Below are 24,424 nucleotides of genomic sequence, written 5' to 3' on the forward strand. Positions count from 1 at the left end.
CAGAAGCCGATTTTGGCAACCCTCCACTCCCTGCACAACTACCCCTTCACTCATGGGGAAAGTTGTGGGGTAGAGTATAGTCTGTTCTTCTGTAACGTGTGCTGTTTTCATAACGCGAATTGGATATATTGCGATTAACGTGTAATGACAGTGCAGAGCGATAGCGGGACAGTGTGGCTCCCCGGGACCATGGGTACTAATGGACGAGCTATTAATGAGATGGGAGCCAATGGCGAGGAAGGACTAGTTAATGAGGATTCATGAGCCGGGATCCAATGGCGGGGAAGTGTGAGAAGGACGTGAGTGGCAGGGCCAGGTGCGGTGAGGAGGATTGAGGTTTAGGGTGTGACCGGAGTGGGCGAGCATAAATAGCAGCATGAGCGAGGCTTGGGGCTGCTTGTTGTGGGGAACTGCCATCGCCATCCCCTTTGATCGGGTCGTCTGCGAGTCTCCTTAACATTGGTAGCTATGTTATCTCAGAAGAAGAGTGTTGTATCAATACCCAAGTGTACATAGTCACTCGCAGTTATGTGTTGAGTTGTTGTTGGACTTTATTCATGATAAATATACATAAAACAAGACAGCGTCTCTCAGAGCTACATTACAGTGATGTCAGAAGTAACTATTTTTAAAATGCCGAAGATGGTAAATAGTAAGAACCCACGTGTAGCATCTTCAGAGAAGGAGAAGTGGGACGGCCATGGAGTTCGCCCAGCAGCCCCGGGAGCCGGGAGCCCGGTGACGAAGCCCGAGGGTGCAGAGGATGCGGCACCTGCGTCGGAGAAGTGCTGAGCCCTGATGGCAGAGGCAGATTTGCTCCGGTTGACTGTAGCTGACATGACGTTGAAGAAGAGAGTGGCGACTTCGGAAGCCGATGCGGCCGGGGACGAGCCGCAAAGTCGGGCATGGATGGTGGAGTGTCCGCCTGCGATCGGGGTTCCCGCAGTCGGGGGCTGCCAATTCGCGGGTGGAGACACAGCCAAAGGCCGCCATTTTGAAGTCTGTGCAGGAGGCAGTGATGACGGTGTCGTCTCAGACAGCGAAGTGAGGAGCCATCGAGCACCACGATGGTTGACATTAATTAAATAATTTACGGCGGCGGGGGAAGACTGGAGTGCCTTTACCCACTGGTTTGGAGCAGTGTACCAGTCTGTCGGCTGGATGGAAGAAGAGGCGCTATCTGCTTTGCCTACAGCTATGGACGATGAGGGCCTCACGGTGTTCTGGGCTATCCGGGAGGAGAGGAGATCCACGCTCCAGGATGCCTACAAGGAAATGTCAGCTGTTTACAATCTGCCGAGGGGTGCTGGTAAGCGGGGGAGGCCCTACAAGGATGGACTTGGGGGCTGCATGGAGCGGATTATCCCGACTCTGGGAAGGAGGGACTGGCCGATCATCCAAGATTGTTGTGGAGCCATTGGAGGAAGAAGAGGAGTCTTCAGGGGGGAATGACGGTGGCAGATTGCGGAGGGGCCGGGCGGCAATGGGGTACGCTGGGATGGCTCCGGAAGTGGCGATCCCGGTCCAATTTGGTGCCTTCGTCGCGGGTGCCCTGGCTCGCCTGCTCCGCTGCAGCCAGATTTGACCCTTTGTGATGGGGATGCCAAGTGTCATGGGGACATCATGGAGCCCCCTGCTTCCACCGCCTTGTCGACAGCTACGGCCCAGCCCAGGCGAGTCGCGATGCACCAGACACCCGACTGCTAAAAATCACCATGCATCAGGGTCATCGGGGATACGTAGAAGCCGAACTCGGTCACGCAGTGGCGACTTGGTGGGCCGAGTAGTGTAGGGTCTGTAGCTGGTTCATTGGGAATTGTATATGTTGTGTATGGGGTGAAATTATTAATTGTGTGTTGTGAGATGAGTGCCTTGAATTGTGGTTTCAGATTAAGGGATTGTGGAGTTTGGTTTTAGATTAAGGGATCGTGGAGTGTTCTGTGGTGATTGTGTGTATGGCTTATGAAGGAATGGGAGCATCGTAGCCTGTATCAGAATAGGGGAAGTGAGAATTGTGGTGCCAGTAATTGGATTTGGGATGCTGGCTGTGGCCTATTTCTGGGGCACAGATCCTGACCAGGATGCCCCTGCAATTGTTGCATGTCCAGGATGTGTTTCGATGCCGGGGGAGTGGGGGCACGAATGTTACGAGGATCCCCCCACCCCCCATAGGCCAGCAGTAGTGAGTTCAGGTAATTGTTGGGGATCAGCCTGACACGAGAGTTATGGTTTGACCTGATGGGCCGGAGGTCGAGACCCTCCGTGGCACATCTAGAGCTGTGGGCTGTGGGCTCACTACTGGGGAGTGATGATCCCATCATGTGGCGACAGATGGCTAAACCTGACGGACCAGAGGTCGAGACCCTCCGTGGTGCGTCTGAAGCAAGATACTTGATCGGGCGGCCCGGAGGTTGAGACCCTCCGGGGCGCGTCAGGAACAGTAGGCCCTATCTGACGGCCCTGAAGTCGAGGCCCTCCGTGGCGCATCTGGAATAGTGGGCCGGAGGATCGCAGAGCTCAGGGATAGTGGTCCCATTACGTTGTAGCAAATGGGGAGACCTGGCTGGCAGGAGATGGGGGGTTCTCCTTGGGCTGTCTGGAAGCGAAAAGAGCCGTGGACTCGTACTGCTCTGGGTGCTAACATTATCGAGTGGATGGGGAAACCATTCCTGCAGATCCTATTTGGGGATACAGACATTGTGGGGGTTCAGACGAAAGGAATATTTCTGAAGGAGGTTAGTGGAATGTGACGGGTTTGGGCCGAGCACTGAGACGGGAGTGAATAAGGATACATGCTGAAAAGCATGGAAGGGTGAGTTGTGGCATTAATCCTAAGTTGTTTGGGGTGCATGCGGTTCCTGTTGAAGGAATGTTGGCCGTGGAAATTCGCCCCTAAGGGGGGGGGGGGGGTGGTGGATGGGATCCGGCCTCGGGAAGAGAAAAACCTTCCTTGTCTGTAAATCGTCAGATACTGTGTGTCGGAGTGTGTAAGTCAGAGGAGGTGTAGTACGGGATAGAGCATGGCTGAGTCGGTTACGAAGTGCCATTGCTTTAGTCCCTGAAATTTGCACCGGCCAGGTAAAGGGCCGGTGGAGGTCGTGAAATTGGACGGCCGCGGTACGGGCAAGGGTGATTGAGATGTTGCTGCTGAGTAGCCATAAGTTGTGCTTGGAGCAGTATGTTGTCTTAGTCTTGCATCATTCATCCCCAGTGTTCTGCAGTCGGGTCTGGTGTGTCGGATAGGCCAGGCCGGTGGGCCGGAGTAATCGGACGCCGAAGGATGTGTGTTGTTCTACCCCCAGTTGTGGATTCCTGGTGTCAGAAGTGCCCGAAGACCTCAAAACCCCCTCCGGGCTTGAGTTTAAAACCTCTTGGCCATTGACGGCCACAAATCTGCCCGTGGAGAAGGACCGATTTCAAGTACTGGACATTTCGCTGACGGTTCACCGTGATGTTGTTGTTTGTTGTGGGCGTCCTAATATTCGAAATGTCCGTGGCTTGACGGGATGATTGCATAGGTTGCGTCCCCGTGTTGTTCAGGTTTTGGCGTTATTGTTGTGTTATGGGGTTGGTTGCGGTTGTCTGCATTGGGGTTCTAGAAATGTAAGTTGTTTTTTCAATTCTCAAACTATTGGTATGTGTTGTGTTAAATGTGTGATTCGACCTAGATAGATATTGTCTAAAATTGTGTTAGCCGAGGACGGCTATTTTTTTTTTAAAGGGGGGGCATGATGTAATGACTGTGCGGAGTGATAGCGGGACAGTGTGGCTCCCTGGGACCATGGTTACTAATGGACGAGCTACCGGGACCATGGTTTCTAATGGATGAGACGGGAGCTAAAGGCAGAGAAGGACGAGTTAATGAGGATTCATGCGCCGGGATCTAATGCGGAGAAGTGTTACTAATGGACAAGTTAATGAGGATTCATGAGACGGGATCCAATGGCGGGGAAGTGTGAGAAGGACGTGAGTGGCAGGGCCAGGTGCGGTGAGATCGATTTAGGCTTAGGGTGTGGCCGGAGCAGGCGAGCATAAATAGCAGCGTGAGTGGAGACTTGGGGCTGCTTGTTGTGGGGAACTGCCATCGCCGTCGCCTTGGATTGGGTCGTTTCCATCATCTGCGAGTCGTCTTGTGATTGGGAGCTATGTTATCTCAGAAGAAGTGTTGTATCAATACCCAAGTGTACATAGTCACTCGCAGTTTTGTGTTCAGTTGTTGAGAGAGCTACTTTACAAATTTATCATGGAAACATTTTTTTATAACGTGGATGTGAGTTGGATAACACGATCAAGTGGATGGAAATACATCGCACGACTGGGAATAAGCGGTTGTACGGTGTAGCATCACACAAGACATTGGGATGCTGCTGGATGCTTCTAGATGTTGGATGCTTCTTTGTGCTGCTTGCATACACATGTCACGTGTTATCGCGGACGGTACTTTGCCCTATGTTATTTTATTATAACGCGATTTTTATTCAATACGTAGTGTTTTTCAGGAGAGACTGTATTTGTTGACAAAAAATGCCCAAGCAAGTGCTTTTTTAGTGAGGCTGATGGTAAGGCACTATCCCTCATAATAGCAAAACGTACCAGTTTCTCCAATGTTACCATTAAAATGGTAGCCCCCATACCCCCCAACAGTATCCTCAGAGTAAATGACATGTGCATTATAAAATAAATATATAATGTATACCACACTATCGCTGACTCGCAAAGACCAGCGTGGCAAGGTATAGTAAAACCTTAATGTCCAGTTCAGCGTGGAGAGGCTTTCATGCACCAGAGGGTTGACAAAGGGATGCACGTTACAAGAACGTTGTACATTAAAGACACGTGTACATTGATAACATTTTACTTGAAGGATTGCAGGTCGGCAAGACGAGTGACACAAGCATCACAATCACATGGACGAACAATAGCTACGTCAACAGCTACACCTTCGAATTGTACGACAACGTTCAAAACGCATCCTCAAACTTCAGCACAGATGGGAGCGCCTACAACTTCACATTCACGGAGCTGGTTCCTGGCAGGTCGTACAGAATTCGAGTCACACTCGGCTGCGTCGGCTTCAGCAACTATTATGGCGAAGTGAACGCCCAAACAAGTGAGTGACTTACAGTTTGATGGAAACACGATTCAGAGTTTATAATTATTTTAGTTATTCCCCCCCCCCCAATTTTGAGTACGTTTCACTGGCAATTGCAACCAGCTTCTTTAGCTGATTATGCCAGAATTCAATTCGTATTCAAATTGTAAGTGTTGTGGGTTTACTCTCCAACGCACAACCATTATGCTGAACTAGGTAAGTAATTGGCATGTTTTGTTTACGTCACAAACCTTACTAATTGGCTGTCGGGTAGTGATGGGTTAACGACACATTAATATTTACGCGATCTAACCCAAAAACAAACATTTTACGAGTGCTTTATTCACTACATTCACTATGGACATTGTAAAAAAATAAAAGCATCAATTATTGAACAGAATTGTGACCATTTATAGCATTGCATGGTAGGCGAATTGTTAAATGTCGGTATCCAATAATAGGTTTTTTACCCTTTTTTCTGGCAACAAAACTAACACCTTTTGCAAGGAACCATGTTTGCATTAACCACAATACCTGCGGTCAGAATGCAAACAAAAAACAACTCTAATAATGTATGCATTCTCCTTGAAACTGATTGGTCCACACCAGAGACAGCTTTCTTTAGCTTCAAGGACAATGCTTATATTATCAGTGTTTTTTTTTGCATTCTGAACATTGTGGTTAATGCAGCCATGATTCCTTGTAAAAAGGTTTCAGTTTTGTTGCCAGAAAAAATGGGAAAATCCTATTCTAATCTTCATAAAATGTCGCCTATTCCATATGTCATTTCAGTGCCAAGTTACACCATTGTAACCATCACCAACAAGACTAGGACGTCCATTACAGTATCTTGGATGACTTCTCTCCCGAACGCATTCTTCTACTGGATCATCATGACAGAGACGACTATAAGTGGAAGACAGATTAACTATTTCTATTCCTATTCAAACACATACACATTGACTAACCTGGTTCCTGGAAGGAACTACTCCGTGTCTGTGACGGCTTACAGCGGGTCCTCCTCCCAAATATCGGATGTCGTCATGGACAGTACCTGTAAGTAAATATACGGTCTACTATCAATAATTGTTCTGCTTATTCCATTAGCCAAAATAGTAACAATGAACCCTATTTTATCCATTTAGACAACATAAATGGCAAAATTACATCTGAAGAGTGGTCACTACATTCACATTTAGAAATGTTTTCCATAAGTCTGTCTTTGAATAATTTGAACATTTTCTCGTAAAAAAAGTGAAATACTATCTTGATAAAATGTCATCCATGCCTGTTGCAGTGTCAAGTATCATCGTTTTAACCATCACGAACAAGACTACCACGACCATGACAGTCTCAGGGACGACTTCTCTACCGGAATCGTTCTCCTACTGGGCCTACTTGCGAGAGACTGCGAGTGGAAGCTTGGTTACAACATTCCCGATTTACTCAACCACGGCAACATTTACTGGCCTGGTTCCTGGAAGGAGCTACTCCGTGTCTGTAAATGCTTCCAATACAACCTTTTCATACGAGTCAGATGTGATCACGGACAGAACTTGTAAGTACCAATGTGGTTAACTGTTCGTACTATATTAAAATAAGCAGAAATGTGTGTATGCTACTATATATCACTATATATAAAAGCGCATTTGTATCTTACATATTGTATTACTTAATTTGGTATTGAAAACGTTTGACCACCATGTGATGCTGCCATTGTCCCTGCATGTGAAATAGACACATGCACGATTCACATGTTTATCATGGTTGGCTACATACTGTGCCAACGAATTTCTGCATACGTACCCACATACATGCCATAGTGATGGGATCGAGACTCCTCACCCGACCTCCGTTACTCGGATATAACGAACCTCCTTATCAATGTCTGCGGTATAAAGCCCAGACCCTCAATTGAAACAGTCCTGTGGGGCCTGAAACTAAACGGCGTTTTAAAATTTTAGTCCGCTTTACAGTAAACCCTTGACATTATGACTGGGTAGGCCACTGGCGAACTGCAGGGATCATGGGCCTTCTTCATGAAAACTCTGGCACAGTTATCTTTTAGCCCTCGTGTGATCAGAACACAAAACACGAGGATAAGGAGTGAGTTTGGAGTCGGGCGGTTCCCACCCCCGTGGAGCTTGTTGTGGGGTGTGCATGCAGTTGGTATTGTCCTCCTACCCCCGTCTGCGGATAGACGTGGATTCAGTCACCGCCCTGCGGGGCTTTGTTATGACAACTCCACTTGGCATGTGGAGGCTCCCCCAACTTTTGTCCCGGATCCGTTGCTCTCCCCTCACCATATACTAATAACCGATGCTACCTCTCGTAGTCCGCATGTGTGTGGGCAAGTGAGCCCAATCTCCTCCCCATCTATTGACCCAGGGGTATTTAGGGTCTCAATCCACGTAATTTTTGTACCCCCCCGCCCCCACCTTGTTACGGTCCGTGCCTTATACTGGGCTTTTGTTTTGTTGAAAATAAAACACGTACTTTTATCATCAAAACATAGTTGGACCAAAATAAGAGGGCATATACTAAATATATGGTGATTGTGGTAACGTATATGTTATATGCCACTTTAGTGGCATAAGTTAATGACGTAATTCGCCCTTTCACTTCGACTCTCAATCATTGTATTTGACATTGCAGTGCCTCCAAAAGTCAATGTCACCGTCATCGTCAACAGCCCTACAGCCATGACGGTCTCATGGGTGGCTCCTATTTCAGATGTTGACTACTACATAGTCTACTTAAATGAAACTAACAACGCATCAGTAGCACATCACTTCAATTTTTCCTCCAATGTTACAATGCAGCGCTTAATTGGTTTTGTTCCTGGTAGAAGTTACCAGATATCTGTAACAGCGAATAGTGGCATCAACTCACAATCATCAGCCATCATTACTAAAAGGAGCTGTGAGTATTTACATGTTTATATATTTATTGTTATTTGCGTTATAGAAATGTGTGCAGCCATATTGAGAGAATTATAATTTGGATTGTAGGTTTTATTTTCGTTAGAATTTTGTCCAAATATTTACTTATTTAATCACTTGTTCACGAACAACATAGGATATCTTTACTCAGTGATTATACATAAATGAATACCTCAATCATGGAATTATTCATGTGTGGAGGCTTCCAATACATCCTTCTAAACGTGGTCAGATATGGTTATGGACAGATCTTGTAAGTACCGATGCAGTCAACTTAATTTGATATTGCAAGCGTTTCGCCATGCAATGCTACCATTATTTCTGTATTTAAAACAGACAAATGCACGATTCACACGTTGGTTACGTTCACGTGAGCTCTTGTTTTGTTGCAAATAAAACACGTACTTTTATCATCAATATATATTTGGACGAAAAAGAGGGCTTATAGAAAATATATGGTGATCGTTGGATATAATGTGTTATATGCCAGTTTTGTGGCTTAAGTTGAGGACATAACAGTTTTTTGGGGCTAGATTGTGTAAATTCAAATGGGTAGTTAAACCCACCACCACCTGACACAGCCAATTAGTAAGGTTTGTCACGTAAACAGAACATGCCAATTCGTTGCTAGTGTAGTGACTGACTTGGAGACGTAACTCTTGGAGGCAACTCTTTAACACCGAGCACACCGTTAAACACTCTGCACTGTTACACAACGCTCTGTCTCTCGCTTAAACGCAACGCTATACTGGTTGCTATCCTACAACACAAAGCTAGCCATCTGACACTGACGGTGCTGAGCTAAGACAGCCAACTACTACTAGTAGCACAATTATCAAGTGGACGACGACAGGTGACGAAGGCATGAAACGCAAGCGGCCAAGGCGATAGCAGCGACGACGACGACGAGGGGATCTCACTCCAACGACGGCGGCCCCGAGCCTTCACTCAGGGTCCCCTTTAATCCTGTTAGCATGGCCTCATTCCGCCCCAGCCACGCACCCCTTCGTAAACTTACGAGCGGGCTCTCGACGCGTCCCTTTGTAACCTTTACCCTAGATTCTTCTCGGTTCTATCACGTGGTCTGCTATCAATCAGTGCTGCTTCACTCTGCAGATCCCCTTCCCTACCAGCAGCCAGCACTATGCTACGTAGTAAACCATTTCATATCACTACACTAGTGTAGTACATTCGGGTATTGGAAAGTAAATCCACAACATTTACAATTCAAGAACGACGTTTCACCAGTAATTATAAATAGCATCATCGACGACAGCCAGGGTTGTGGATAAATCCTCCTGTACGTTCTTAAATAGAGGAATACATATGATGTGATCACATGAGCCATGTGAATGGATATTCGAATTGGAACTATGTATTATTTTCACGTGAAATTTCTCAAATTGTACTTATTTAATTGCCTATTTACTAACAACAAAGGACAAATTCACTAAATATCCATACAGACATGAATACCTCAATCATGGAATGATGCCTCTGTCAATGTTAAGACCGGAAGCAGGTGGATGGCTTCACTATTCTGGCAAATCGCCTGATAATGCTGGGTGCAATTTCCAGCGAAACATCGCACTAAAATTGTAAATGTTGTGGATTCACTCTTCACACACACCGGTCGGATGAAATAGTAAACTCTTTGGCATTTTGTTTACATGATAAATCCCTTACTGATTTGCCGTATCGGGTGGTGGAGGGTTTCGACACATTTATAAATTATAATGCGATCTAACCAAAAAACGTTCATTATGAACCTTTAAACGGCATATGTACGTATCAAACATGTCATTGAAAACCATTTCATGAGCATTTAAAACCAGCCTTCTATACTTGCAAATTGTAACTTTATGAATAGAAAATGTATTTGTGAAATGTGTAATGACCGAAAAATTACCTCGACATATGCAGCCTAATTGCTATTTAAAAAATATTTATAATGAATATTATTGGTCGTGAAAGCCTACGTGTTACAAAGAAACAGCAACTTTTAACAAGGTCGAATATAAGAACTAAATATGTTCAAATACCAGGATATATTATGGTTGGAGCCCATGGTGAACTAAATTTGATATGTAATACTTACTATGCATTATGTAAGGATTACATTATGTATGTACTCACGTAAATTAAGGTCGATTGTTAACATTAGTCGTGAGTAAAGTTTGAACCAATCCTGCGTGACCCACCTCCCCCATTCACCGTCTTTCATTGACCATGATAATTAGGTTTTAGCAAATGTTCCTGCAAATACTGACTTTTAAACTACACTACAGGCTAAGCCAGCCTTTAATTTCATAGTATTCTATGGAAAATGATGTTTGCCTCAATTGTCACTTTTAAATATCTGTTTTCAAATTACATACTTTTACAATCAACACATAGTTCGACAAACAAGAGGGCATATATACAAAATATATGGTGATCGTTGTATCTAGTGTGTTGTATGCTACTTTAGTGAATGAAGTTAATCATTTAATTATCCCTTGAAATTCGTCTGTTTCATGTTTATTTGACATTGCAGTTCCTCCACAAGTCACTGTCACCGTCATCGTCAACAGCCCTACAGCCATGACGGTCTCATGGGTGGCTCCTATTTCAGATGTGGACTACTACGTGGTATACTTAAGTGAAACGTACAATGCAACATCAGTGATGCGCTTCAATTTGTACTCCAACATTACAATACGAACATTTACTAATCTTGTCCCTGGTAGAAGTTATAACGCGTCTGTAACCGCGTACAGTGGCAACAACTCCCAACCGTCAAACATTGTCACGAGCATAACCAGTAAGTATATGCATTGTTTATATTCAGACAATTATTTCGGTGAGCACCACAGACGAAACACGTTTTCCCAAGCAATACCAATCACCATAAATAGAATCCAGGTGTTTTGGCAATTGCTAAACAATTTTAAATATCTTTCGGAGACATACAACTAAAACACATTAGAGAATTATACATAAGGAAGCTTTTGAAGGCAGATCGAGATTATGATAAAATTATGAACGCACGTAAGATTAAAAGTGCTCAAAGACTCGAAGAATTGCATGCTGGGATTACACCAAGAGACAGGACATGTCATTAGAAGGGATGACGGCCAGTGGTTGAGTGGCATCAATAGGAGGAAACGTGCCTGAGAGTGTATGCACCTGGGAGATGGAGTGATGAAATCAGTTCGTTGTAGGAGCTAGATGGGCTGTTACATTACAGAATCATCAGGGATGCTGATGTCTTGGGGAAGCCTTCATCCAGAAGTAGAATGATCATGGCTGATGTTGATGAAAAAGGCTACGTGTAAAACTGTAACACCTGAAGACGGACGCTTGTGTTGCGACCAAAACGTCGTGTTTATTTTCTTTTATTATTATTTTAACCTACGTGACTTTACCGAAAGAACCAGAGTATGGATTCCTGCAGTCACGAAAGCTTCAAATCAAGTTTAATGAAAAGCTTTATATGTAGTGTTCCATTGCATAGCACCATCGTTTCCAAGAATCAAAGTGGGAGCATACTTCATCGATCCTGCAAAATACTTCCAAGCTTCCCCAAAAGTCACCATAGGCCCATAATTGTCCACATTGGCATCGAAATCCCCGTGATTGTGTCCAAAACGATTACCAAGGTGGAACCAGTCAAAGTTGACTGGGGCCAATATTATAAGGCTGTAGAGAGAGTGGCGTGTCGAATGCCCACGACACCGGAATGCTATCACCATTTTATTAGCCTCCTTACAGCTTCCTGCTGGACAAAAGAGACCTAGGACCTGCTCCGACAGTACAACCAGTTGGGCAGCCAGAGGTTGGATAGACCCTGCTGGAGTCTTTAGACTAAGCCAGATGTAAGCGGTGGATTGAGTGTTGAAATCCTGGACTTCACTCACTCCAGCCACCATGCCTGGGCACTACTACGACACCTAGGTTCTGCTAATCCAACATAATACTGGACCGCAAGGGTCCTGCCCAACTCTATCGCCTCCAAACTATTGGAAAACAAAATGACTGCTTGACAAAAACATCAAGTGAGAGATCCATTGTCAATTACACCAGGCAATGGCCTCACTGTCTTCACAAGACCACACTGCCATCAACACAGAGGAAGTGAGGAAGGGTCTGGCTGAAATGAAGAAAAACAAGGCTGCCGACAGAGATGGTATCCCCCCCCCCCCCCCCACAAAATGCTTCATAACTTAGCTTCTAGGGGACCTGGCAAAACTGTACACCAAAACTAGGAAAATCGGTTGAATCCCAAAAGCATGGTGGGAGGCAATGGTCATTGCAGTACCCAAACTGGGCAAGCCAACTGATAATCTGGAAAGCTTTTGGCCATTATCACTCATGTGCACGACCTAGAAACTCTTGGAAAATATCATCCTCCAGAGAATCACCCCCTTGTCGAGTCTGATCCCTGCAGAATAAGCGGGATTTCAGCCTGGATGCAGCTGCTGTGACCCAATTTTGGCCCATGCGATACACATTGTGGCCATATTCCAGAAGAAATTCAAGACCAGCGCACACTCTGAAAGTGACCTTCTGTGGCAACAATGTGGGACATGACACCACTCTGACCTATCTGAATGAAGCTGGACCCTACGATAATATTCTATGACCACCTGAAATAGCCACCAAGATCAAGACAAGGGTCAACCTGGTCTATAAACTGCAAAACACAAGCTGGGGAGTATCAGCACCAGTGCTATGGACATCAATGGTGGTTCTTGTGTACTCTGTAGCCGAGTACTATGCATCAGTATGGACCAACTGAACACTACAATGCGGTGCATCACTTGAACCCTCAAGTTCACTCCAACATCGTGGCTGGCCCACCCATCCATCGCAAAGTTGCAACCACGCAGGAAGTCCTGCAAATAGAGGAAAAAAGGTCGCCTTGCCATTCATCATGATCTCATTAACATTCTTTTGTCATCCGTTGAAGTCACACAAGCCCTTTTGCATCAATATGCTTCACCTTAAATAATGTAATTTCATCCTGATGAATCCTGGAGAGTTGAATGGAGTTTAAAATAACTCACAAACACATTGTGAAAGACCCATTTCAGAATATCCCTGGGTTTGATCTTCTACAAAGCTCATGGTCCACCCTAAGCTGCATCCGCACAAACCATGACATTACCTGATCCACAAATGGAAAATTTTAAACTGTCCAGTGTGTGACTGTGGTCATCCGGAACAGAGACCATAAAACATATAACGATGCAATGCCCAATTGGCAAATACGAAAAATACATCACGGCGATACACTCCGCTGCTCCTGGCAGAGTTATCTGGCTTGACCCCCTGAATGTAAAGTTGTAGTTGTTCCTCTGCATGTAAATTATCCATTCGAAATCATTCCACGCCTCCGCGTGTATGTATGTTGAACTTTCGCAACATATGTTGCCAACTTTGCTAATCGGACCTGCGAGAGAAGGACAACGAACAAACAAAACGCAGTTCCAAAGAAATTGGGTTTCAACCTAGATGTAAAAGTTCATAAGTACCAGTGGCTTCCTAATATTGGAAGAGAGTTCCAGACGTCTGCAGAAACGCATCTGAAAGCCCACAATCTACACTATCAATGAATTAAGCAACTATTCTCAGTCATATGGGTAAACATATGTCAATGCATATCTCATCATGACTGCCAATATACCATCGTTTAAAGCTATCTCTGATTGTTGCCTAGTGAGCAAAATGCAGTGCATTTACCTCGAGTATTCAGCCACTTATTCTGACATAATAGGCACATGATGATGCATCAATTATTGCATCGCATTGCATAGTGAGTTTGAGAAACGATTATTTGATATTTGTATACATATTGTGTAATCATTCCATGTGACTTCTGCAGTCAATATGAGTTTATTCAGTACATTCACCATACACAATGTAAAAAATACCGTGTCAATTATTGAACAGAATCATGACCCTTAATTGTGACTTTTTAATGTTGCATGGAAGGCGAAGATATGTCAATTCGGCTGGCTGGGAATGCCACCGCATGTCAGGGCCGTGTGGAGGTGTTCTACAATGGCGAGTGGGGCACGGTGTGTGACGACCTCTGGAGCCCACAGGATGCCAAGGTCGTGTGTCGTCAGCTGGGTTGTGGGCTCACTGCATTTGCCGTGTCATATGCTTACTTTGGATTGGGCAGTGGTCGTATCTGGCTCGACGAAGTTCAATGCTCTGGTTACGAGACGCGGCTTTCCAACTGTCGGCATCTTCCCTGGGGGAATAACTACTGCAGCCACTATGAAGATGCCTCAGTCATCTGCTTGCAAGGTTACTTAAATGAATGTGTGTTGGTCAATATGTCTGTGTGTTCTGTTGTCTTGTTATTGCATACCCAAGAAAATTACGTCCATTGCTATCAATACATTTATTCTTTATCCACTTAAGGTAAATTTCATGTGTTTCATGCATTATTTCGAAAGTTTATCCTAAAACAGATTTTTGAAGGTTTACATTGGATTCAACAACAAATTTCCACGTGATAAGCGACTTCATTGAGCTACAGTACATAGCTCAGTGGGTCTTACCTGGTAAAATTCTAGGGAAGGTAAAATGTATTGAGTATTATTTGAATAGATAAAACTAACTTCAATAGGTAGAAAATGTGTGCAGGCGAGGAGAAAATTATAACTTACACGCAAAAAGGTGTCTAACAGCAACACATAACTGGAATCTCAGCATCTTATGCGTGTCCAGATGACATTCCAATTTAATTTTTGTGAAATGTTCATAGTTAAGAAAATACGATCTAAACATAAAAAAACATCTTCTTGGTTCTTTCGGTAAAGTCACGTAGAAGGGAAGTAATAAAATAATAAAAATAAAACATAATAAAACAATTCTCACGACGTTTCGGCCACAACGCAAGCAGCCATCCTCAGGCGAAGAATGAAACACCCCAAGCTTGGAGCGTATATTTAAGCTGGGTTAGAGGGGGGGGAGGTGGGAAGAAGAGCGCCTAAACAAAATAATTTGCATATCAAGAGGAATTCAGCATATGGAAAATGCGTAGGAGGTGGGCGGGGGGGGTTCCAAATCAATACTATGCCCGTGCATTATGCAGGATTAGCAGCATCAAAGGGGGGGGGGAAGGAGGGGAGCATTAACAAAGGAAAGGAATGTTAATAGTATGTAGCTGTAGTTACTAAACAACCACGTAAAAAACTACAGTATAAACTGCATGACAAACTAAAGTATAAACTACATAGCATCATCAGTAAACTTACTATACTCTACAATAAGCTGAGTTACTAACAGTAAGTAATACATGAAAAATTCTACGTTGTAAAAAATTATATAATATGCTTCCATCTAAACTTTATTCTGTTACATCACACGCGTCTATACCGTACTATATACTTCCATAGGCAAAACCAACATTAAATTACATACTGTATTGCTATAAACCACCCTATACCTTATACATTTTTAATATAACACTATGTATTATTCTACCCACCCTAATGTGTATCAAAATGGTTTATTACGTCCTTCCAGTGATTGCTAAGCCAGAATCCATCTTCTCGGTTAAAATTGTCTCTGTGTTTGTAAATGTGGATCGCCTCATGTACGAATCTCTCATGATAGCCAGATGGCTTGCAGAGAACCTCTGTCTTGGAGAAGTCAATGTCATGTGAGCCCACTGAGTTGTAACAGTGATCTGCCACGGCTGAGGTGTTTGTCCTACAGTGTTTCAGGTCAGCTTTATGTTCACGGATGCGGTCCGAGACATGTCGTTTGGTTTCCCCAATGTAACTGCTACCACAGAGGCAACTTAGTTTGTAGACACCAGGGTACTGTATGTCTGGAACCACATCTTTTACAGACGGTACCAGATCACGGATTTTATGTACTGTGTTGAATCGGACCTGGATCTTGTGTTTAATCAGGATTTTGGAGATCTTTTTTGTGACCCCAGCAATGTAGGGTAAGGTGATGGTCTTGAAAGGCTCCTCAACAGGATCTTTCTTGGTGGTTGGAGTGATGGCTTTGCGGATTGTGTAGTCGGAGTAACCATTAGCCTTAAGAGCTTGGCGTACGTGTTTGAGTTCACTGGAAATGTGTTCATGGTCGGAGATGCATTGGGCTCTATGATATAGAGTCTTGATGAGAGAATTCTTCTGGGATGGATGGTGGTGGGAATCCGGTTTTAGATAAGCATCCGTGTGGGTGGCTTTCCTGTAGACAGAGTGGCTCATTGAACCATCAGGTCTCCTTTTGATTAGGACATCCAAAAAGGGTAGCTTGCCATCATTTTCGACTTCCATGGTGAATCTGATGGCTGGGTGTATGGAATTGATATGGTCGAGAAATTGGTCTAGAGCAGGCCGGCCATGTGGCCAGATGACAAAAGTGTCGTCTACGTACCTCTTCCATAAGGTCGGGCGTAGAGTCGCAGTCTGGATGGCGTCCGTCTCAAATTTCTCCATGAAGATGTTGGCTACAACCGGAGATAAGGGGGAGCCCATTGGGGTGCCCTCAATTTGCTTGTAGAAGGTTCCATTCCAGGTGAAGTATGTATTGGTTAAGCAGTGTCTCACCAGGGGGGGTACCCCAGCATTCAGTCCTTGATGAACCAAGTCTTCAATGATTGCGATGGTGTCAGGCACAGGCACCTTGGTGAACAAGGAAACCACATCAAAACTGACAAGCAGGTCGTCTGGGGACAGGGCAATCCCCTTGATTGTTGATACCAGGTCAGTAGAGTTTAGTACTGCAGAGGTGGTTTTTCCAGTGAAAGGCCGTAGGATTTCGGACAAAAAACGAGCCAGTTTGTAAGTCGGGGAGTTGATAGTAGAGACAATGGGACGAAGAGGTGTATCTTCTTTATGTATCTTTGGCAAGCCGTACAATCTTGGTGGCCTGGCTGCAGAAGGTTTCAACGAGAACTGTTTGGTCTGATCAATTAATGCGGTTGAAGCAGAAATGATGTTGTTGGTTTTGGAGACGAGGCTGTTGGTGGGGTCTCTTTTTATTTTTGTATAGCTGCCATCGGTGAGTAGTTCTTGAATTTTGTTGTTGTATTCTATTTTGTCCATGATGACAGTGGCATTGCCTTTGTCGGCTGAGAGGATGACAATGTCATCCCTCTTTTTTAATTGAGCTAATTCAAAACACTCATCTTTGCTGATGTTGCTAGCTGGCATCTTAGCGTTTTTGAGGGTTACAGAGATTTCCGATCTTGCTACGTCTGCAGCGATGTGACTCAAGCCCTTGAGAGCTACATCTACTCGAGCAATTATATCATTAACTGGTATGTGCTCGAGTAGATGTAGCTCTCAAGGGCTTGAGTCACATCGCTGCAGACGTAGCAAGATCGGAAATCTCTGTAACCCTCAAAAACGCTAAGATGCCAGCTAGCAACATCAGCAAAGATGAGCGTTTTGAATTAGCTCAATTAAAAAAGAGGGATGACATTGTCATCCTCTCAGCCGACAAAGGCAATGCCACTGTCATCATGGACAAAATAGAATACAACAACAAAATTCAAGAACTACTCACCGATGGCAGCTATACAAAAATAAAAAGAGACCCCACCAACAGCCTCGTCTCCAAAACCAACAACATCATTTCTGCTTCAACCGCATTAATTGATCAGACCAAACAGTTCTCGTTGAAACCTTCTGCAGCCAGGCCACCAAGATTGTACGGCTTGCCAAAGATACATAAAGAAGATACACCTCTTCGTCCCATTGTCTCTACTATCAACTCCCCGACTTACAAACTGGCTCGTTTTTTGTCCGAAATCCTACGGCCTTTCACTGGAAAAACCACCTCTGCAGTACTAAACTCTACTGACCTGGTATCAACAATCAAGGGGATTGCCCTGTCCCCAGACGACCTGCTTGTCAGTTTTGATGTGGTTTCCTTGTTCACCAAGGTGCCTGTGCCTGACACCATCGCAATCATTGAAGACTTGGTTCATCAAGGACTGAATGCTGGGGTACCCCCCCTGGTGAGACACTGCTTAACCAATACATACTTCACCTGGAATGGAACCTTCTACAAGCAAATTGAGGGCACCCCAATGGGCTCCCCCTTATCTCCGGTTGTAGCCAACATCTTCATGGAGAAATTTGAGACGGACGCCATCCAGACTGCGACTCTACGCCCGACCTTATGGAAGAGGTACGTAGACGACACTTTTGTCATCTGGCCACATGGCCGGCCTGCTCTAGACCAATTTCTCGACCATATCAATTCCATACACCCAGCCATCAGATTCACCATGGAAGTCGAAAATGATGGCAAGCTACCCTTTTTGGATGTCCTAATCAAAAGGAGACCTGATGGTTCAATGAGCCACTCTGTCTACAGGAAAGCCACCCACACGGATGCTTATCTAAAACCGGATTCCCACCACCATCCATCCCAGAAGAATTCTCTCATCAAGACTCTATATCATAGAGCCCAATGCATCTCCGACCATGAACACATTTCCAGTGAACTCAAACACGTACGCCAAGCTCTTAAGGCTAATGGTTACTCCGACTACACAATCCGCAAAGCCATCACTCCAACCACCAAGAAAGATCCTGTTGAGGAGCCTTTCAAGACCATCACCTTACCCTACATTGCTGGGGTCACAAAAAAGATCTCCAAAATCCTGATTAAACACAAGATCCAGGTCCGATTCAACACAGTACATAAAATCCGTGATCTGGTACCGTCTGTAAAAGATGTGGTTCCAGACATACAGTACCCTGGTGTCTACAAACTAAGTTGCCTCTGTGGTAGCAGTTACATTGGGGAAACCAAACGACATGTCTCGGACCGCATCCGTGAACATAAAGCTGACCTGAAACACTGTAGGACAAACACCTCAGCCGTGGCAGATCACTGTTACAACTCAGTGGGCTCACATGACATTGACTTCTCCAAGACAGAGGTTCTCTGCAAGCCATCTGGCTATCATGAGAGATTCGTACATGAGGCGATCCACATTTACAAACACAGAGACAATTTTAACCGAGAAGATGGATTCTGGCTTAGCAATCACTGGAAGGACGTAATAAACCATTTTGATACACATTAGGGTGGGTAGAATAATACATAGTGTTATATTAAAAATGTATAAGGTATAGGGTGGTTTATAGCAATACAGTATGTAATTTAATGTTGGTTTTGCCTATGGAAGTATATAGTACGGTATAGACGCGTGTGATGTAACAGAATAAAGTTTAGATGGAAGCATATTATATAATTTTTTACAACGTAGAATTTTTCATGTATTACTTACTGTTAGTAACTCAGCTTATTGTAGAGTATAGTAAGTTTACTGATGATGCTATGTAGTTTATACTTTAGTTTGTCATGCAGTTTATACTGTAGTTTTTTACGTGGTTGTTTAGTAACTACAGCTACATACTATTAACATTCCTTTCCTTTGTTAATGCTCCCCTCCTTCCCCCCCCCCCTTTGATGCTGCTAATCCTGCATAATGCACGGGCATAGTATTGATTTGGAACCCCCCCCGCCCACCTCCTACGCATTTTCCATATGCTGAATTCCTCTTGATATGCAAATTATTTTGTTTAGGCGCTCTTCTTCCCACCTCCCCCCCCTCTAACCCAGCTTAAATATACGCTCCAAGCTTGGGGTGTTTCATTCTTCGCCTGAGGATGGCTGCTTGCGTTGTGGCCGAAACGTCGTGAGAATTGTTTTATTATGTTTTATTTTTATTATTTTATTACTTCCCTTCTACGTGACTTTACCGAAAGAACCAAGAAGATGAATCCCTGCAGTCACGAAAGCTTTAAATCGAAACATAAAAAAACAGTCAATGCAATATTCTCACGTTTTTAAGTTGATAGGTCAAGCGTAAATCCATTAAACAATTAATATTTAACTCCAAGTACTCGTATGAAATGTTAATTTTAATATTACAAAAGAAACAATTGAAAGAACCATTCATTTCAATATGATTAGATTATGAATGTATGTTAAAGCGTTGTCACTACACCCACATATTTAGTAATGTGTTTAATACGTCTGTCTATTCATAATTTTTAATTGTTCTCGTAAAATGTTAAATACTATTTTGACAAAATATCACCCATGCTGTTGCAGTGCCAAGTTACATCGTTTTAACCATCACGAACAAGACTACCACGACCATGACAGTCTCAGGGACGACTTCTCTCCCGGAATCGTTCTCCTACTGGGCCTACTTGCGAGAGACTGCAAGTGGAAACTTGGTTATAACATTCCAGATTAACTCAACCATAGCAACAGTTGCTGGCCTGGTTCCTGGAAGGAACTACTCTGTGTCTGTGAAGGCTTCCAATGGGTCCTTCTCAACTTGGTCAGATATGGTCATGGACAGAACTCGTAAGTACCGATGCGGTCAACTGTTCAGATTATTAATATTGATATTAATCTGTGTTACTATATATTGTGTATCTTACACATTGTATTACTTAATTTGGTATTGAAAGCGTTTCACTATACAATGCTGCCATTGTTTCTGTATTAAAAATAGACAAGTGCACGATTCACACGTTGGTCAAGTTCCCTTGATCAATATAGCCAACCGATTAGCATGGTTGGCTACGTACGGTGCGAAAGAAGTGCAACACAAATACATGCCACGGTGATGAGCTCGAGTCTCCTCACCCGACCTCCGTTAAGAGCGACAAAAGCCCTGGAGGCTCTGTTCGGATAAAATGGACCTCCTTAACAATGTCTGCAGTATAAAGCCCAGCACCTCATTTGAAACAGCGCTGTGTAAAACTAAACGGTGTTTCAATCCAACATTTACTGACCTGGTTAATGTAATGAACTACTCTTCGTGTCTGTGGAGGCTTCCAATGGGTCCTTGTCATATTGGTAAAATATGGTCATTGACAGCACTTGTAAGTAACGATGCGGTCAACTGTTCACACTAATCTAATATAGACAGTAATCTGTATGCAACGATATCACAAGTACATTGTGTATCTTACACATTGTATTACGGTACTGAATTTGGTATTTAAAGTGTTTCACCATGTGGTACTGCCTTTGTTCCTGCATTTAAAATGTACATGCACGATTCACACCAACCTATTAGGACAGTTGGCTGTGTACGGTACGAAAGAAGTTCTACATACATGCCACAGTGATTGGCTTGAGACTCCTCACCCGACCTCTTTTAATTTATCGGATACAACGTGTAAGCCACTCTGGCAAACTGGGAGGGATCATGGGCCTTCTTCATGCTAACTCTGGCATAGTAATATCTTAGCCCTCGCGTGATCAAAACATTTAGCCACAAGCTCCAGGGTAAGGAGTGAGAGTTCAGTCGGGTGGTCCCCACCCCCGTGGAGCTTGTTGTGGGGGGTGCATGCAGGGAAGTCGGGCGGATGAGATGGGCGCTTGGGGTATGGCCCTCCTTCCTCCCTCTGGTGTTAGACAGGATTCAGTAACCACCCTGTGGGACTTCTGAGAAAGACAACTCCACTTGGCATGTGGAGGCTCCTCCTACCTTTGTCCCAGATCCCTTATTCTCCCCTCATTATCTAATAACCGATGCCCCCTCTCGTAGTTCGCACGTATGGAGGTAAATGAGCCCAATCTCCTCTCCATCTATGGGCCGGGGAGTACTGAGGGCCTCAATTCACATAATCGTTGTATCCCCCCGCCTTGTTGCGGTCTGTGCCTTATACTGAGCTCTTATTTTGTTGCAACAAAAAACATACTTTTGTCATGAATACATATTTGGACCAAAAAAAAGACGGAATGGTCTCATGGGTGGCTTCGTCTTCAGAAGTTGACTACTACATGGTGTACTTAATTGACACTAACAACGGAACAACGGTGAAGCGCTATAATGTGTCTTCCACTGTTACAACAAAAGCATTTACTGATCTGGCCCCGGGTAGAAGTTATGACGCTTCTGTAACAGCGTACAGTGACATGGACAAGGAATTACTCATAATTAAACCGAGGAAATTTGTCAAATCAGCCAATCTCATGTAAATATTTTATCCACTCCGATTGCCGTTTCACAAGTCCACTGAAAGTCAACTTTACTGACAAGACACGGACATTCATAACAGTCTCATGGGTGGCCCTTGGTTCTGATGTAGACTTCTACACAGCCTCCTTGTTAAAAGCAGCAACTTGGAACCTGGTCATAGATATTAACTGTATACTTTCGAATACCATAATATTTAGCAGTCTGAGCCCATGGTAAACAATATTCTACATTACATAATAGTTACATCGAGCCTAGTTCAAGCTGTGGGTTTTGGATATAAACATTATGCACTATAAGTGCAACTTAAAAAGCACCAGATTCATGAAGAATGTTTACTGTTTTTGTGGAATTTCGCTGATATCTGTAAATTTCCGATAAGCGACTGCGCTCAATCCATGTGTCAATTTGCATTCCATTTTGCTGGGTGAAATTTGTCAAGTCCCATTGCACGAAACACATCGCAGAAAATCATGATCTGGGGGATCGCCGAGGAGGAATCAGGGCCAATGTTGGCAAACAATCTCGCACATGCGCACATGCTTATAACTAGACCAGTGCAGTGGCTCAATTTTTCTTGCCCTGTGTTATAAATACATTTGGTTTAATTAATGGCCATTGCTAACATCAGTAGTGAGTTACATCTGAACATATCCTGCGAACTCCACCAACCTCCTCCCCACCGCCTCCCTCCCTCAATCACACTTTAAACGTTGAGAAAGTCTCGGCAAATGCTCTCGACTATTAAACTATAGTTTATGCCAGACTTTAATTTCATTGTATGACAATTTTGTTTTCCCAAATTGTCACTTTCAAATATCCATTTTAAAATAACAAACTTGTCTAGTCAATACATAGTTGGACAAAAAAGGACATATAAAATATATGGTGATCGTTGGATCTAATGTGTTGTATGCTACTTTGGTGACTTAAGTTAATCACATAAGTATCCCCTGAAATTTGTCTGTCATGTTTATTTGACATTTCAGTTCCTCCACAAGTCAATGTCACCGTCACCATCAACAACTCTACGGACATGACAGTCTCATGGGTGGCTCCTATTTCAGATGTTGACTACTACATAGTCTACTTAAATGAAACAAACTACGCATCAGTAGCATATCCCTACAATGTTTCCTCCAATGTCACAACGCGGCGCTTTATTGGTTTAGTTCCTGGTAGAAGTTACCAGATATCTGTAACAGCGTACAGTGGCATCAACTCCCGACCGTCAGCCATCATTACTAAAAGGAGCTGTGAGTATTTGCCTGTTTGTACATCCATTGTTTTGCCAACTGATAATCACTGTTGGCTACGTAGGGAGCGAAAGAAGTTCAACATAAATGTGCATTGTAGAACACATGCATAGCAATGTTAATGTATATTGGAATTTCAACTGTGTAAGTTATGTTCATGACCACATGAATAGTCCCAAAAAATATTATTTAATTACTTATTTACGCACTACTTATTATATACTAGCGGTGAGTACCCGGCGTTGCCTGGGCGAAAAAGGCAGACACACACATGTAGTTACACAAACAAATCGACTGACACACACACGTAGAGTTACACACACATATCGACTCACATACATACATAGACTGAACAACAACAACCGCCATTCGCCAGTAAGTGGTACTACATATTTGTACATATATGAATATCTCATTCATGGAATGATGCCTCTGTCAATGTTGAATCAAAACAGTTATAAAACGAGTTAAAGAATCACAACCCTATTCTTGGTTCTTTCGGTAAAGTCACGTGGAAGGGAAACAATAAAATAAAAAATATATATAAAACAATCAAATTCTCACCACGTTTCGACTGCAACACAAGCAATCATCATCAGGTGTGAAAAACACAGCAAGAACATTTTTTTTTAAGTGGCGGTTTTTTCTTAAGGTTAGCACCACGGACAGCGATTTTGGCAGTTGTTCAGATGGACGAGTCCATCTATGTTCGGAAAAGAGGAGGGGGGAGAGGAAAAGAATTGAATGCGGTCTGAAAGTCACCGTAAGCGTGAACACAATCAATTAAGACCCAAAATGGTTTATCAAATCCTTCCAAATTTTCTTGCTGTGTTTTTCACACCTGATGATGGTTGCTTGTGTTGCAGTTGAAAAGTCGTGATAATTGTATTGTTTTATATTTGTATTATTTTATTGTTTCCTTTCTACGTGACTTTACCGAAAGAACCAAGAATATTAATCCCTGCAGTCATGAAAGCTTTAAATCAAAATCACAACCCTACTAGCCTCTTATTTAATATTAATTAACCGTTCCTGAAGGTCATCTGTAACAGATACATTTTAAGATTATTTTTTAAAAGAATGTAATTTCACAGGAATAATTCATAATTAAACCGAGGAAATTTGTCAAATCAGCCAATCTCATTTCACA

The 24,424-nt window shown here is 43.6% G+C and overlaps 1 protein-coding gene across 1 annotated transcript; it reads left to right on the forward strand.

The window, feature by feature from the left end:
• The first annotated feature begins 1,197 nt into the window (after nucleotides 1–1,197).
• LOC144948139 (uncharacterized) lies at nucleotides 1,198–21,408 on the forward strand. The gene is made up of 6 exons (XM_078877568.1): nucleotides 1,198–1,309; nucleotides 8,264–8,287; nucleotides 10,571–10,837; nucleotides 14,017–14,331; nucleotides 20,131–20,391; nucleotides 21,392–21,408. The coding sequence occupies exons 1-6, from the start codon at nucleotides 1,198–1,200 to the stop codon at nucleotides 21,406–21,408; spliced, it is 996 nt and encodes a 331-aa protein (XP_078733694.1).
• The last annotated feature ends 3,016 nt before the right edge of the window (nucleotides 21,409–24,424 follow it).

This window comes from Lampetra fluviatilis, chromosome 48 (genome assembly GCF_964198595.1).
Source record: "Lampetra fluviatilis chromosome 48, kcLamFluv1.1, whole genome shotgun sequence".
Lineage (NCBI taxonomy): Eukaryota > Metazoa > Chordata > Hyperoartia > Petromyzontiformes > Petromyzontidae > Lampetra > Lampetra fluviatilis.

What these genes read in the sequence shown, in the direction of transcription:
- LOC144948139 (XM_078877568.1), top strand. Translation starts at nt 1,198, where the DNA reads ATGGACGATGAGGGCCTCACGGTGTTCTGGGCTATCCGGGAGGAGAGG. An exon ending in CAATCTGCCGAGGGGTGCTG is followed by an intron (nt 1,310 to 8,263) that starts GTAAGCGGGGGA and finishes TCTAAACGTGGT; the next exon opens with CAGATATGGTTATGGACAGA. An exon ending in CATTGTCACGAGCATAACCA is followed by an intron (nt 10,838 to 14,016) that starts GTAAGTATATGC and finishes TGGAAGGCGAAG; the next exon opens with ATATGTCAATTCGGCTGGCT.